This window comes from Haemaphysalis longicornis, unplaced genomic scaffold (genome assembly GCF_048455015.1).
Source record: "Haemaphysalis longicornis isolate Haplotype H1 unplaced genomic scaffold, Haemaphysalis longicornis Haplotype H1 scaffold_12, whole genome shotgun sequence".
In the NCBI taxonomy this organism is placed as follows: domain Eukaryota; kingdom Metazoa; phylum Arthropoda; class Arachnida; order Ixodida; family Ixodidae; genus Haemaphysalis; species Haemaphysalis longicornis.
The window spans coordinates 41111501-41129235 of record NW_027526225.1 but is presented as its reverse complement, the minus strand read 5'-3'; the positions used below and the strand labels follow the sequence as shown (position 1 = coordinate 41129235).

The following is a 17735-nucleotide window of genomic DNA, read 5'->3' as shown; positions in this document are numbered from 1 at the left end:
ACACGGAAAGCTAAAAACGATTTCCCCGCACCCTCCTCAGTAACCGGCACTAATAAAAATGTCTTACCTTTCGTTGAGGACGCAAAAAGATGTCTAGAAGAAAGCAGCAGGGTTTCTTTCTTTCAAATAATCGGAGTCAGTTGGCACTACAGTGCCTTGAATATTCTAGGCACTATATTGGCGCTTCGCAACTTGCACACAAACGCGAATGGCTATGGCTATACGGCTTGAAATGGCTTGACCACTGTTGGCTTTGCATCGCACAAAAGAAAAAAATTTAGTTACAAAAAATACTTTATAGCCTAATAAGCAGCAAACCAAGAAATACAACATTGTCTAACAAATACACTGTTTTTATGAAGCTTTACGAGATCTGCTGTCTTTCTTTTTTGAATTCGAACATAACTACATAAAGTTGACTCGTTCAGCCCGCAACCAGTTATTTGTGCACGGGCCTCATGACGCGAGGATTACAGCTGTTACAATTGTTTTCTGAGCTGACAAATTGTTTGCCTCCACGTGCAGGCAGCAAAATAACAGATAACATAATTAACTTGAGGCTAATTAGGATAATTTACAAACATGATCGAGCAATATTGCATAAACCATACAGATGTGCAATGGGCGTCCAGCGGACTTTATTATGGGACCATAGTAAACTTACTTGCACAAACGTAGCTGGGACACCCGTCGGACCAAACTGAACGGACGTTCGCGTTTACCAGAAAAACACATACGAAGTACGTCCGCCAGGCGTCGAGCGTGGGGCTAGGACGTTCGGCTGTAAAACGACCTCCTACGGATATCTGTTCACCAATGAGAATCTCGTGTCGTACGCTGACGAAGGAAAAGAAAGCCGCCATCATCCAACAAGTTCAAAGCGGCTGGTGACAGGCAGAGGTGGGGAGGGAGTTCGGAGTTTCCCAGTAAACTGCTTCGGACTTCATAAGAAACAAGACAAAAATCTTGAAAGCGGCTACGAAATCAGCCGGTGCCGGAAAGAAGACTGCGAATCAGGGTGTTTACCCGAAGCTCGAGTCAGAACTTCTCGTGTGGCTGAATGCCATGATCGCCAAGAAAATCCCGGTGTCAGGCGGCATCCTGAAGCAGAACGTTCGGGGTTTCGCGCTTCGAACGAACGTGAGCGGCTTCAAGTTTAGCAATGCTTGGCTTCGCTTTTTTAAGAACCGAAATGAGTTGAAGTTCAGGCAGATGTGCGGAAAAGCAGCGCCGTCAACAATTCCGTAGTCGCAGAGTATCAGAAGGGAAAGCTGCCATCTTTGCTTCAACAGTTCACGCCTGAATATTTTCCACAGCCATATAACTGGCCTTTTCTACAAGCTGCTGCCATAAAAAACGCTTGAATTTGCTGGTGACTCCTGCCACGGAGGCAAGCACAGCTAAGAGTAGTTCACTGTTCCCGTCGGCAGCAGCATTACAGGCAGCGAGAAGCTTCCGTTGCGCGTCATAGCTACGTTGAAACATCCAGGATGTTTCAAGGTGGCAGTAGCCCTGACTGTTCTGTACGATGCGAACAAGAAGGCGTGGCTAACGCAGAAGTTATTAGAAGGATACACGTGCAAGCTGGATAGGAAGTTCGAGCAGCAAAAAAAAAGTTCTGCGGTTCGTGTATAACTGCGCTGTGCATGGCGGCATGAAAGACCTGGAGGCCCTACAGATAGAATTTCGGCCGCCGAAAACTACAGCAATCCGTAGCCGATGGACTACGGCGTGATTAGCAACTTGAAGCATTTGTACAAATCACGTGTACTCAGCCGAATGGTGAGGTTTGCCGACAGCGGGAAACGTTACGCTGTTGATCTCAGTTCTGCCGTCGGCATGCTTGCAGACGCGTCGCAGGCGGTGACGCCAGCGACCCTTCAGAACTGTTTTCTCCAGGCGGGCTTCATTCTCGACACCGAGACGGCCTGCACGCCCCGTGAGGACAGCTTACGTGATCTACTTCCTCCCACGGACGTTGTCTTCGACGACCTGCACGCTGCCGCCGTATCAATTCCAGCCCGGATAACCTTTGAAGGCTTCAACAACCTCGAGCTCCGAGTGGAATTTCCCGACGAAAAAATCACCCGTCAAGTTACGGAGGATTCCTAAGTCTCTGACGCCGATAATGAAGAGCCAGCGCCTACACAGCCGACGAGCTCGGAGTTGATGCGAGCACAGACGAAACTGTCATCGGTGTCAACGAAACTGTAAGCGGAACTCTGTGCAGAAGAAAATGGGACTTTATTGCGCCAATGTGTTGACTTTGCCGCAGAAAGAACTGCCGGAGATGTAGGATTTCTTTCTTTATTATTATTATAAACGGCTCTTAAACGCCACTTAAATGATGTGTCGGCTGAATTGCAGCGCGATCCTAGTACTGCGACTTTGACCCTGTAACCGGTTTCCTTAAATAGGGTGCACAATCAGAAGATATCGGGAGTCGACTAAAGACAGCCAACTAACCCCACCGAATCCACAGGGCACAGGTGACGAAGGGTTCGGCCGTCGAATGCGCGGCTTTCGCCGACCAGAGCGGCAAGAATGAGTCAGAGCCTTGAACGAAAACGGCACAATAAATTATATTTAAACAGGCAAAATACTGCAGAAGCACGACGTAACGAATCGACAATGACAGACAACTTAGAACGAATTTAATATACAACAAACAGTTCAAAATTAGACAAATTGATACAAACAGGAGCGTTAACAAATAGATATTACGAGTTGGAGCAGTTAACTAAAAGGAAAAACGAACAGTTCGATGCATATGAGAGACAGAGCCCCAGCATATTCACCGACCGGGCCGGACGATTCACCGTATTTGGAGGTGATTCGGCTACCTGGGAAGCGTGGCTTCGTTGTAGGCCAGGCCGTCCGAGATGATCACAGTGATTCGAGACCCGGGAGTACATTGTTGTCCTCCATGCCGAGGGTCGCCGATGGTGATGCACACGCGGGCAGGAGCCGTTGTCACATCGCGACTCCAAACGCAGCTGACTTTGTTCCGCGCGAGTCTCTTTTTTATAACTGAGCCGTCGCGGGGAGAGAGGGCACTACCCGCAACGCGCCCGCCGCTGTCGACCGAACAGCGTCCGTCTTTCTCACTTCTAGAATCATCGGCACGCTTAAGCGCTGGCAAGGCCAATCGCGCTTCCTCGAAAGTACTGGAAGCTCCAAAGAAACCTGAGCGGCGGAGCTTTTATTTTAGCATTTTCTTGCCGGCGAGCCGGCGAGTGGTGGCGTTACCGCCGCTTCGTTCCAGAGAGTTCCAGCATTTTCTCGGAGCGAATAGTACCGAACTGAATGAATCGTACTTCTTTAAGAAGAATTAGGCGTTTTAAATATTATGAAAAAAAAAACTATATGGTACTTTTAGACGTCGTACGGCCGAGTTTCTGATAGACCCTCACAAGCGGAAAAATACGTTTCAAAGGTGGGTTTTCGCATGCATTAGTTTTTCCGGACTGCCTAAATTTCCGGATATTTTTGTGGTCTCTTGAGGGTCCAGGGAATTGCACGTCGTCTGTAGTTTGATACATCGACAGTTGAAAATATGAAATATGTCATCAGGAGCTCTTCTCACAACTTTGCACTTCACTAAGAGCTTTCCAAAATCGTGACAAGACGTGACTTACTGATTTGTTTATCAAATCACGGCAAATAATATTACACAGCGCAACGACCCCCACACTGTGCTGTGAAGCATAAAAAAGTCCGTGGAGTTTTTTTTGCTGCTTTGTGTCCTGAACTTCGTCAACCTGTATTCAAGCCTGCTGGAGATATTCGTTGCGCCAGAACAGCAGGAAATCACGCCGACGCAAGCTCAGCTGCCGCAGGTCACTAGTAGGATCATCGTCTTCCGCATCGGTGATATCCAACATGAAGCCTGCATTGCGGCAATTAGCCGCAGCCTGCTCGTCGTCGTCAGCATCTACGAACTGACTTGGTGATGTGCAATTCGGAATGGCCCATGGGACTGCTGACAGCTCTGAAAATCCACTCTCGAGGCAATCAACCCAGTCGTCTGTGGTGTCCGAACATCCCTCGCCTGAATCCGCCATGCAAGCACTTTGTGGAGCCAGCTGCAGGAACATGCGCACGAATGGCTCCAGAATGGCCGGGCAACGCTGCCCTGCGCCTTCACGTTATCTTTCTTGTGCAGTATCGTGCTCAAAAGTGGTGCTTTTTCTCACCGGCCTCCACCGATCGAATGATGTCCAAAAACCGAATTCTGTTTTTTCATCGTTACTGTATCAAAACGTGACACGCCGCCGCGAACAAAAAGTTGCACCATACCTCATTGGTCTCTCTGCGCCAGCAGAGCCACCACTGTCTCATGGCTCAAGCAAGCAAAAACCACATGCCTCGGAACCCCTCTTCCTCTATTGCCTTTCACACCCAATACTTCCCCACGTTTTCGTTACCATGCCATCATCACCCATGCAGGTGACCCGACACTGCCCCACCTCACCGAGCGCGGCAGTGCGCGCGAAAAGTTATCACCACCACTCCATCAGGAGAAGCGCACTTCCCGAGGCACTTCCAATGAGGCGTCGGATACATATTGAATGTGCCAGAGAACACTGTATAGTATCGTGCAGCAGCACCGGGTGCCGCTGTTCATTTATTATTATCTGCAGATGCCGAAATGGGGACCCACACTTGTTATATTGTATACAAAAAAATGTATACAGTAAATGTATACAGTAAAACCTCACAATAACGAAGTTGAAGGGTGGTCGTAATTACTTCGGTATAACCATTACTTCGTTACAGCGACTGTCAATTTCTACAGACAATTTACATGCGAAAGGGGATGTACTCACTCCCGAATCTCATCGCGGCCCATGAAAACAAAAAAAAACATGCTTGAAAAACAGTAAATGCTTTCTTTATTCACGCCAAGCAGATCACCCATGATCATGCGGTAGCAAACGAGCTGGCCCCTCACTTTGCAGAGAAAAAGGCCTTGATAGATTTTTGCCACGTGTTTTTCAGACGAATGATGGCTTTGTGCTGAAGCCACGTCTTCGAGTCCACCCCAGCCATCATCGTGAGCGCCAAAGAAGCGGCGCATCCCGGTAGAGTGCCTGGCATCCTACCATGAGCACGGGAGATGCGCACCGTTGTACGTGTTGCCAGACGCTTGCACCATTTTAGCGCAACGGAGTTGGCAGCGCCTAGCTAGCACGAGTTTTGAATTATCGCATCTGATAAGCAATGTAACCTTTCGTGCCCTGTACGACATTGACCTGACGGGTACCAAAATGGTCCGTAACTGCTCGTTTTTGAAAAAAGGGTTGGTTATGCCCATCGCGAGTAAATTTTAGCTTTGCTAAAACAAGGACTTGGGTAAGTACATGGGCGTCTATGGTAATTTCAAGGCGAACTACGATTGCTGCATTAACCCATTATTTCGTGGTATCCTGTTTCATTATAATAATGTTTTACTGCATACCAAACAAACATCCTGGAATGAAGTTTTATGTTTTGTTTGGCCGGTGATGTACGGCGTGGTGCATCCGTTCAGCCACACCATCTGGCAGATATAACAACATGGCGACAAGGATCAGGCTCCATGGAATTTCGCTGCCGTTCCTCGTTTCACCAGGTACGCCTCCCATCTTTTGGCCACGTCACTTGGCTACAATTATTTGCCTATTTCACCACAAGGCTGATTGTTCAAAAATGCTCAGAGAACCTCTTGTAGAGATTTTGAAGCAGCTCCACTGTGCAGCTCCACGAGTGCATATCCGCAGACAAAAGGGACAAGAAAATGATAGTAGTCGTCATGTACTACTAAAAATAAAGAAAAGAGAGAGAGAATAAATACTGACAATACTTATATAGGTAATCATAATTTAAAAACGGTTGAGATATTTTCCCTAGTATTGCACTCCACCTAACTGCTTAGACAAAAATGCTTATTGTCTAGGCGGTGTAATAGTGGGATTACTCACGGGTAGGAACAGTCTCTGCGATGCGCAGGGTTTGAACAGGTTCCGCCATTCCGCTCCATTGGGCCCTGGATAATACAGAGGCCTAACAGAGTATCGAATGCGTCTTCGCACACTGGAAGGCCACGAGGCAATCTGGATGGATGGTGAAGGAATAAAAAACATTAGCAAAATCAATCATGAGCCCACTTACCCGTACAGGCACAGACATAAGTGACATGGACACCTACCGGTACCGCTCGAGTATAACCGGTAAAAGAAAGAAAAAAGGAAGGGGGGTTTGAAACAAACAAGATTTAAAAAAAGAGAAAAGAAAAATAAATGACGAAAGATTGTCTAAAGAATAGGTAAACAGGGATAAAAAGAGGACATAGCAGGGTTCAGTGCAGCAGACGAAATAGGTACGTAATAAGAGCCTGCCACCAGAAACCACGGGCCCCGTGGTGGGACTCGATAAAATTCGGGTTTTATGGACATCATCAATAAGAACTGTGCAAATTCGGGTTCAGCTGAGTCGAATAAACCTCAGCTTAATGCACTTTTGTTATATTCTGGATGAGACTACCCCATCCAGAAGGGGTAGGGGCGGGGGACGATTCCGCTCTCTCCCGGCTGGGCTAAAAAGCTCACCCCGATGTAACAGGTTTTGCCTCGTCCTCTCCTGACCAACAGCACTAAGGAAACCAATGACTTCAAAAGCCTTGCTCCAATTCTAGCTTTTGTGCGGAGGCGATCCTGGTGCAGTTCCGTTGGACGTTCCTATTGCTGCTGAAGCCTCGAAGATGATTTCGACTACTGCACATCCTTATCTGTGGTCGCTGCCTCTCCACTGTTCCGTCCGAAAAGAGAGCTTCATAAAATTCACCTGCTTCCCAAAGATGCTTGTCACCCATGTTGACTAGGCTACCCGACTAAAAGATGGAGAAAAAAAAAATTCACAGCATATCCACGGGGTGAATGATGATGAGTGAGCGAAGCTCCTGAGGGGAAACCATCGGTAAAACCGTGACTCTTCAGTGAAAGTTCGCGCACTACATCTGTGTCCGAACGTAACGTCTAGAAAGTCTCGCTTAAACCGCGCGTCGGCACCTTGGGGCTGAGCTCGCCTGATGCGTTTTGCAGACACCTCACGAGCTCTCACTGCATCGGGGTCTGCCTGCCGATACGCGCGCTTTCTCGCCGCTTCCCGTTTTCTGACGTTTTGGAGATCCTCTTCGCGCCGCAGCCGTGCCGCTTCGCGTACGGCAGGGTCCTCGCGCCGTTGCCGTGACGCTTGAGCCTCTCGTTCTCGAACGCTGGGATCTTGGCGGCGTCGTCGCGCAGCCAGACGACACGCTTCGGCCTCCCGCTCTCGTACGGCAGGATCTTGGTGGCGGCGTCGCGCAGCTTCACGGAGCGCTTCTGCCTCGCGGGCTCGCACATCTGCAGCCTTATCCATCGGGCGACTCCGAGCGCGCGCCAACAGCGAACGGATTTTATTACAACGCTCCCCGCCATCTAGTAAACAATCCAAGAACTAAACTAGAGGTAGCCACACCATCTAGTAAACAATCCAAGCGCATCTTTTCATCATATACAAGTACCGCCATCTAGTAAACATTCCAAGAACTAAACTAGAGGTAGCCACGCCATCTAGTAAACAATCCAAGAACTGAACTAGAGGTAGCTACATACATACGTCGAGGATGGACAGACCCACGCCCTAAGAAGCTTCGCCCCTAAAAAAGAATGATGAAAGAGAAAATAATAATATTGTTTGCTAGCCTAAAGTAACCTTAACTGACCTGTATAACCTAAGTTAGTTTCACGTACCCAAAAAGCCTGCCATAATGTGCATATCCGCAGACAAAAGGGACAAGAAAATGATAGTAGTCGTCATGTACTACTAAAAATATAGAAAAGAGAGAGAGAATAAATACTGACAATACTTATATAGGTAATCATAATTTAAAAACGGTTGAGAAAGCAGATCATTTGGCGTCCAGTTAAGGAAATGTTCGCGCAACCGATTGAGCTTGGTGTGACGTGAGACGACACCTTGCACCCGTGCCACATGCCCAAGGGACTAATATTGCAATGCGCGATGAATCCGCCATCCCGCCACGCGTAAGCTCACGTCACCGGTGGGAGGTTGATGTGCTAGCCTGTGTGACCCACGCTTCAGGAGAGTGGCGGCCGATCCATCGTAGTCACTGAGGGTGGCACCCCTCGTGGACCGCCTGAGCTGCTAAACGTAGTAGAGCCAAGAGAGCCAGGGGCCGCTGGAAGTCCTCCAGAAGCACCCTCAGTATATGCCGGTGGTGGCAATCTTGAAAGCTGCATCCTGATCGAAGGGAGGAGCCGGAACAGTCGAACTCATCCGCAGCACAGCAAACGTGGCGTTCCCTCACTCGGGTTCGAACGTCCAGGTCATTGTGCCTTAACTGCTACCTCAATGATGAATTTGTTGGGCCTTGAGAAGTAGTTATTAAGTGCATCCGGACAAAACTGCTCGTTTCGTACTAAAATTCACCCGAGTAACCTAATAAATCCATAGTTAAGTTGTTAAAAAAAGGGCACCCAGGACTGGCAAACGTGTAATGAGGAAAGTGTACGATATATGTCAAACACACATAAATTAGTCACAAAAAATACTAAGAATAAACATGCACCACAAGTCAGCACTACTATAGAACGGAGAGAGGTACTACCCACAAAAAGTGTATCATCTTTCCGTGTGAAACCATGAGCTAGAGTATGCGAAGCATCATGAAGGTTCCGTGTAGGTTTCATTGTGTTGCCGTAATGTTGTTTCATTTATCAAAGCACGAATGGGAGCGTAGTGTGAACCCCTATGTAGAGACAGAGAACTGTAGAGAGAGCGAAGAGACCGACACCCGCGTAACCTGATCAAACACATCCTGGTTCTCGTCTTTTCTTTATTGCGTGCTGACGCTCCTACCCCGCTACCCGCCCTCTTCGTGCTCTTCTCTGGTTGAGCTGCAAGGCGCGTGGCGCTTCCCGCCACAGCTTTCCCGCGGGAAACTTAACGTCCTCCTCTAAGGTTTTCAGTTCGTCCTTTCCGTTTACGTTCCACTTCGCGTGCCTCCGTTGTATCAGTAGGTTCTTGACGTAGTTTGAATTCGTGAAGGACAAGGCGCATTCGTAGCACATGCTCCCGTCTCGGTTTGTAGCGCAGTGAGAAGAGCGCCACGTACCTCCAGTTGCGGCCAGATAGTCGTGGGGTCGAAACCGGGCGCCGTCTAGCCATTTCGTTTTATAGTGGACTACGCTAACGTCAGCCCAAACGCTGACGGGGCTGAAGAGAGGCGCATGTGGAGTAGAGTGCGGACGGCGGACAAGAACGACAACGAGGGAGGGAGGGACACAGCCCCGAGCATGAGATGCTTGCTTCTAAAAAAACAATTTTGAATTGCCTTTAAGTTAACAAAATTATTCACTCCTGCTAAAAATCTACAAACCTTTGTCTCTTATTATTTCTGGTTCGGCTTCTACTCTTCCATGACACTGCTTTGAAAGTTACAATGATCAATATCTTCTACTGCGTCCTTGCATTTACAGTGATTCATTGTCTTTTGTGCCAAATCCTGTGAGATAAAATGGGTCCCATTTTACGGCAAATGATTGGGATTCTAAGTGATTGGTTAGTAAGTGGTCCGGAATATGTTCAGCATTTTTTACCCATTGATGCAGTGGTGTATCTCTGGTGTACCCAAACCATATTGTATTCCATTTTTCATACGCAGTCCTTGTTATTTCATTTTTCACATCTAAGCTGTTGTAGCGAGTTGTAATGAGTGGCGCGTAACGCGCAGTCCTTGTTATATCATTTTTCACATTGGAGTTGTTGTAGCCAGTTGTAATGTGTGACGCGTAACGCGTTCCGCATTGCAAATACCACGAAAATACTGAGCGTGTGCCGAGCGTGGGCGTTTTGGTGACCGCCCCAGTGTCACCGGTACACGCAGTAGCTTTAGCAAAACAAAAACAAAACTGACGAAACCCCGAGGAGCGACGAAATGCTGAGCGCTCGTGCGCGCGTTCCTCGCCACGACCACCGAACATCCCCGCCTCGCGCAGCAGCTACACCAAAAAAAAAAAAAAAAAGTCTGGAAAAAACCCAGAAGCACCTCTCGTTGCCTAGCAACCACCTAAAGCCACAGCTGGTGTAACACCTGCTATACAGAACCTCAATCGATTCATATGACGGTAACTACTAATAGCACAGGGCAAAGTGACGATGAAACATATAAACAAACAATTTCCCACTCATACAAATGCATTGTGATGTGTCCTTCATTGCTCATGTAGAAACGAATCATACAGCATTGCTAAGGTTCAATCCTTATGCGACTTAGCGCATGCTTCGCCAGTTTTCTTTTTATAAACTTGCTTGAAATGACCACTTCCAAATAGATTCCACTTGTAACTCCTTCTTTTGCGAATTCGTCGCCGATCTCGTTTCCGTAGATCTCGCTGTGAGGTTCAACGTACGTACAGTGGGAACTTTAAATTCCTTTCTTGCTCTCTGATCCATTCATATAGATTCTTATATCTATGTTCCTATTGACTGAGTGGCATAGAAAATATTGGTTTTCAGGCTAAGGTGTTCGTTATTCGATTTTGAAGATATTCACTCTCTATGGATTTTGTATCCTCCCAAATAAATGTTTCTCCCTCCTACAAGATTCTATACATTGAACCGCCTTTTTCATCATTAAATAGTAAATAGTCTGCGGCCCTGGACTAATCTCTTTTGCCCCGACCGCAGCACCGCGTTGTCACTCCGAACTTTGGGCCAGGGATTCGCACTTACGTTTCAACGTATGTAAGATCTCCGCTGTCTTATACTAATTCTTTTCTCACCACTTGCTATAGGTCGCCGTCACCCACAGTTTGTCTATATAAAAGAGCCGTCCATCGAAACTTTCGAAAAGATGGACGACGCCAACAAGACAGAAACAGGCACAGCCAGTGCTCGAGTTAAAACGCTTGAGAGAGAAAGAGAATAGTCTTTAATGATACTCGTGAGGTTAGCCTGGCCAAGGCAACTAGCTTGCTACACCAGATGTATGAAAAAGTGAAATCGATGAAGAGATTATGATAATGACGGTGATGAAGATTATGCTCTCAATATTAGAGTCTTGTTTAAAAAGTCTGATCAAGCCTGTGTTTAGCAGGAAAGACCATAGAGCTTTTGTCGCTCGAGATGCTCGTTTAAAGTTCGACCAATGGCTTAGCACGTCACTTAAAGGTAGTCCTCTAGAAAGCGGAAGATCCAAGTACACTAAAAGGGACGTTCTAGCCGCTCCATACTGCGTACACTCACATAATACGGGGTTGAAGTCCTCGAACACTTCACAAAGAGTGCAGAAGGGGGACGCGGCCTGTTTCATCTTTAATCGCAAATAACTTTTGTAAGGGACATTCAGCCGCACGCGGTGAAGAACATCTTCGTCATGCTTGGAAAGTCCGTCAGGCACCCTAAAGGTCCCGCGCGGGTCTATGGATTGAAGCGGCGCGTAATTTTGCAGCGCGACAGCCCACATAGCTCGCTGAAATCTCCAGGCAGCCTTGGACTCAAGGGTAGAGGCACCTTTTCGGGAGAACGGTATCGGTATCACTGGCCTCCAGAGATTATGCGCTATCGATGCCGCAGTATCCGCCTTGACTTTCCCGGTTATACCGCAGTGGGCAGGAATCCACTGAAGTCCTACATGATGGTGTGCACTTAGAGCTTGTAACTGCAATGCATTGAGGTCGAAAACAAGTTGATCTTTCGGGTACCATTTTAAGCACTGAAGGGCCGCTCGAGAATCCGTGAAGATTGCCCACTGACGTGCTAGTGGCTCGATGATGTAGGCGAAAGCAGCATGCAGAGCGCCAAGTTCGGTGACCATGGATGTCGTCCTGCGGCTCAGCGCTGCGCTGAAGGCGGTACGGGAGGACGGAAACCAGATTCCTATAGCCGATGAGCTAGCTGTCACAGATCCATCCGTGTATAGATGGGTGTGCGCCCTGTATTTTTAGGGCATCAGTTCCAAGGCGAAGAACATTAAGGCAGGGGTGGGGATATCCTGTTTGCGGGTAATGCCGGGCACTCCACTTGTAATTTGCAGACGCGGGTACATCGAAGGCGGTTGTAGCGACTTAGAAGGGTGCTGGTAATGCAGAGGCAGAAGGTCTCGCACTTCAGTGGCTGAGCTGAGTGCTAATGGGTGACCTTGCTGCCGTGCTACAAATCACAGTGGAGCGCGAACGAGCTCCTGCGCGCCAAGAGCAAGTTGTGGCAGTCGTCAACACTCCACCAAACTTCCCACCGTGGATGTGGACTTCGGAACTCCAATAAACACCCACAGGACGTGCGCTTGCATACTTTGCACGACTCTCGCATTTCCTTTTGAGAGGGGTAGAAGAAAAGGGAAGGCTGTAGCGTAACAATCCTACGCACATGACGTCATACAGCCGAACAAGAGGCGGTATGTTGCATCCGCCGGGCTACTAGATATCATGCGGAAAAAGTTGGAGAAGGATGTAAGCTTGTCTTTTATTCAGCGGACGTGTTTTGACCAAGTCAGAGACCTGTCAAATATCACACCGAAAAAATTCACAGCATATCCACGGGGTGAATGATGATGAGTGGGCGAAGCTCCTGAGGGGAAATCATCGGTAAAACCGTGACTCTTCAGTGAAAGTTCGCCCACTACATCTGTGTCCGAACGTAACGTCTAGAAAGTCTCGCTTAAACCGCGCGTCGGCACCTTGGGGTTGAGCTCGCCTGATGCGTTTTGCAGACGCCTCACGAGCTCTCACTGCATCGGGGTCTGCCTGCCGATACGCGCGCTTTCTCGCCGCTTCCCGTTCTCTGACGTTTCGGAGATCCTCTTCGCGCCGCAGCCGTGCCGCTTCGCGTACGGCAGGGTCCTCGCGCCATTGCCGTGACGCTTGGGCCTCTCGTTCACGAACGCTGGGATCTTGGCGGCGTCGTCGCGCAGCCAGACGACACGCTTCGGCCTCCCGCTCTCGTACGGCAGGATCTTGGCGGTGGCGTCGCGCAGCTTCACGGAGCGCTTCTGCCTCGCGGGCTCGCACATCTGCAGCCTTATCCATCGGGCGACTCCTAGCGCGCGCCAACAGCGAACGGATTTTATTACAATGCTCCCCGCCATCTAGTAAACAATCCAAGAACTAAACTAGAGGTAGCCACGCCATCTAGTAAACAATCCAAGCGCATCTTTTCATCATATACAAGTACCGCCATCTAGTAAACAATCCAAGAACTAAACTAGAGGTGGCTACATACATACGTCGAGGATGGACAGACCCACGCCCTAAGGAGCTTCGCCCCTAAAACATGCCGTGCAGAACATAGGGGATAGTGCAGCCTGCAACGGTGAGTCCATAATTTGATATATCACGCTTCGTAAAAGCGGTGGCAGCGCACTTGCCAGCTGATATATATAGGGCTCGGGTTCCTAGAAACGCCGCAATGAAAATGATTGCCCGTTGTAGTCTCGCACACAGTACCCGCCTGTTGCGTCCAGCACTCCATACGCAGATGTCATCCGCGTACAAGAATATTTCCACTGACTGTGGTAAGCACTTATCTATGCCCACCAAAGTGATGTTGAAGAGCGTTGGACTGAGGACACCACCTTGAGGAACACCACGGGTCACTCTGTATAGCGGTGTGTCACCGCTGTCCCCTGGCATGTAGATGCATGTATCGGTTAAATAGTCCAAGATACATGCATTCAAGCGACACCCAACGCCCGAAGACTTGATGACCGAGCATGTAGCTTCCTGGTACACGCAGTAGTAGGCTGATTTGATATCTATAAACAGAGCGATTGTAATGTTGCGCTGTGTTTTGGGTTGTTTTATGCTGTTAGGAAGGGCTAAGGCATTATCAATGCCACTACGTCTCTTGCGGAAGCCAGACATCTGTGGTGGTTATGGGTTGCGAGTGACCAGGTTCCAGTCCAGGCGATGAAGCACCATTTTTTCCCCAAGCTTGGCGATGCAGCTCAGGAGGGCAATAGGATGGTAGGACACGACGGAAGTCGGTATTTCCAGGCTTCAGTAGAGGCACAATACGCCCGTGCTCTATTTTTGCCCTAGGCAGCCAGATTCCCAAGAACGATTGAAGATGCCTAAAATGCGCTTCTTTCCCTTTTCGCCCAAATCGGAAAGGGCTGTGTAGCTCATATTGTCCGGACCAGGCGACGTAGCCTTCTTGAAAGATTTCACCGCAGCGGCGGGTTCTCCCACAGAAAATGGTTCATCTTGGGGAGACGTTATGGCTAGGGCAGACGTACTTCTGGGTGACGAGGGCCTTATGTTTGATGTCGGCGAATAGGTAATTTTTCTGCAGAAGGCGTTTTCAGCGTCCAGGTCACTCATGTTTGTGCTTAGCGAAACTGAGTTAAATGGGTGAAGTTGTGTCGGTGGTGCCCGGAGACTTCGAACCAGGCGCCATATTCCCGAGCGTGGCTTCCTCGGGTCCAACTTAGAACAAAAAGAAGTCCTTTCGCGCTTGGCCAACTTGTTCATGTGTCTCCTAATGGCCTTCTGTGCTCTTCTAGATCTCGGATATCTTCGTTGATTGCGTCCGGCGCGCTCTTCTTTCGCCTCTCCGACGCACTGCACGAAGTCTTTCAAACACTGTATCGACGGTAGTATATCTTTTCTGTAACCTCAAATACTTAGTGCAGGCAGTCCTGGCTAATAAAAGTGTTTGTACTAAGTCGTCATAGGATGACGAACCGTTCACTTTCTCCGCTACTGTGGATTGGAAAGAGGTCCAGTCAGAGCAGCGCTGTGTCCGTTGAGAGCGACTGCCCTGTAAGCCATCCACAGTGACGTTAACCGGAACGTGATCGCGGCCGTGCGTTTCAATGTCCGATATCCAACCGACGCAGCTGAAAACTGTAGCCCCGCCGTCCCTGCAGACTTCTACAGCCCGTCAGTCACCATCAGCCGATGTCAAAAAGCAGCTGCAAGCGACGCCGGAACTCATCGCAAATGTACTTTATGCAGTGTTGTGCCACCTCGACAATATTGAAGCAAGAATGTGAAGTTTCATCACCTGCGCCACACAACGAGGACGCGAACTTGAGGTCTGCATAAAATCACCCAGGCAGCACGAGCATGCGCGGCCAATCTTTGCCCAAAGAACATTGGCCAGCCCTTTTCCCCCCGGCCAATCTTCGGCCAAAGTGTTCGGCACTTAATCCAAAATGGTCCTTGGCCGTGTAAGGCTGGAGCTTGGCTGTCATTCATTGGCCAATCTGGTTTGGCCGCTGATACCATTGGGTCACCGACCATTGGCCGAATACGTATGGCCTACAATTGGCCAAAGAAGTATGGCCTACTATTGGCCGAAGACGTATGGCCTAATATTGGCCAGGCATGTATGGCCTACCATTGGCCAAGCATGTATGGCCTACCATTGGCCAATAATGTATGGCCTTCCATTGGCCAGATTCTGGTTATTCTATGCAGGCCAGAGGAAGCCCGCCCAAGGCTACTGCCATGCATGCCCCGGAGCAGGCCGTTAACCTTGGCCGTGTTAATGGCACACAGGTGTTATGTAAATGAAACACAAACCAGTCAGTTTTATGTCTTTATTTGTCCTTACGCAATGCATGCAATTTCCTTTTGTTGGCTTTCAGAGCACTTAGATGGCATTCGCGGAGTATATTTATCAATTTCTTCATAATCAGCATCGTCCAGCGTCGTGCTTATTTATATTGCCTTTCTATCTGTGTCTTCGTCTTTCCTTGCAATGTTTTCCCATGAATTCTTCATAATGGCTGCCCCCATTCTCTTGTCGGCTTCTTGGTCTGGCTTTGCTGGTCCTGGAAATGAAAAATGAAATAATTATGAAACAAACAAATGAAATCAAAGCAATAAGCAGACCTGCCTACTTTCCCTGACTGTGCGCGGGGACCCTTGAATTTCAACCCCATCACCATTGTACGAATGGTATCTCGAATTTCCCCAAAAGTGGCCGCCACAGCACAGATGTTTTTATTTTAATGACGCGTGCACGTTGCTTTGAAATAAAATGGCCGCCACAGAACAGAGCTTGTTTTTTTTTAATCACGCGAGCACGCTAGTTTTTGTTGCTGCGACAGTTGGGGTGCTGCGAATGAGCACTCACCGCCATACTTATAGAACATTTTAACCATAATGTAGAGTACCACTAAGTGCAACTAGGTGCTGCTGGAATGGTGTTTATGGCTTCGAAAAGCTTCCCACGGGACGCGCTCACCACAGTACTCCCTAAAAGTGTTAAAATAGGTACAACAACGGCTGGGTCTATCTGTTGTAGCTATCGTTGAACGCATATTATCGGCAGGAAGCACTGATTCAAGTTCGGTGGGGAGTGTGGGCAAACATGCGCTATAGGCTTCGTGCGCTGGTATGGTGGCGCCACTGAATTCGAACCAGCGGCGCCCCCTGTCGACACGCGCCGCATCTTTTGCGCGTACCGCGCTTCGCCTGCCCGCGTATCCCGTGCGCAGGGCCAGCGTGACTACGCGAAGCGAGCCGTGCGTGAACTGTTCTGCGGCTTAGAATAAATAGGGGGCCCTGAGAAATACTTAAAAAATAAAGGCTACTTGATCTGCGGGAAAAAAAAAGACTAGACGGCAGCAACCATGTCTTCGGCTTCAACGCAGAAATTCAGACCGAAATAGGGCCCTCTATATAGCCCCGGAACATGGTGTGATTCAAATGAACAGTTTAAAATGCAAGTGCGGCTGGGAGTAAGGAAAAAATATGGAATGTAAATTTTAATCCATCAGCATTTTTTGCTAATACCCCAGAGCCCAATCTGTGTAATGCCTGGCATTTGCACAATAACGCACAATGGGAGATCGAAGTTAACGCGTCGTAATAGTGTAACTGTAGGCCATTTGTCGAGTGAAGTTAAAAATACAGGAAAAAAGAATAAAAATGAACTCGCTTTATCGAGAAGTCTACCTAATCACAACATTCACACGATTAATAAAACAAAATTATAAAGAACCCGGAAATGCAACCCGAAGAGCACAAAACATTATTAATACGCACCAAATCACAAACGCCTTGCATTCGCACAAAAGGGCACAATTATTAAAACATTTGTTGTATAATAATGTAAATGTATGTTATTTGTATAAGAAAAACTAAAAATACCAATAGAGCTAGAAATGAACCAATGAAACAAAAAGAAAACCGATTCGCCGCACTAACCTGTTTATTGATTCCAAAATAACACAAACCAGAAAAGCAAACAAAAAGACGAAGAAGTCAGAAAAGCACCCATCCGGCTGCAATTAAAAGCCTCAAGATGAACAGAAGCGGCATAGGAATCCATACACACGTACAATTTTCTAAATTTCTCGAATTTTGTTGATAGTTCACGTACATAATCTCTTGCTTCGTTTCTGTGCTCGTCGGCAAACCCGAAACGCCTTTTTTTTTTTTTTTCGAGGAAGCTGCTGGAAGGCTGTATGCCGCGGCTGGGGCTAACACACGGCGACGGCGATTTTACATTAGTAGCCACGGCAGCCGGGAAGAAATTGTCCAAGACGTTGCCGCGTGCGTGGGATAAGCCATCTGTGCGTCCAACGCACGACACACAGCAGCAAATAAAACGCTTATTTATATGTTAGCACGACGAGCGCTATTGAAACTGTCCAACATCGAAATTAGTGTACACGTCAAACGAAAAATGTGCCCGCACAAATTCGTGATGTAAAATGTGGTTTTGCTGACGTTCCTGCG

At 48.2% G+C, this 17735-nt stretch overlaps 1 protein-coding gene across 1 annotated transcript in view; it reads right to left on the bottom strand.

Annotated features, from left to right (window-relative positions):
- The window catches only part of LOC144161569 (glucoside xylosyltransferase 2-like), a 196595-nt gene that overhangs the window by 125125 nt on the left and 53735 nt on the right, over positions 1 to 17735 (bottom strand). Inside the window, exon 3 of the mRNA XM_077692219.1 lies at positions 5964 to 6095. Coding sequence (XP_077548345.1) covers positions 5964 to 6095 — 132 coding nt within the window. The remainder of the gene's footprint in view (positions 1 to 5963; positions 6096 to 17735) is intronic.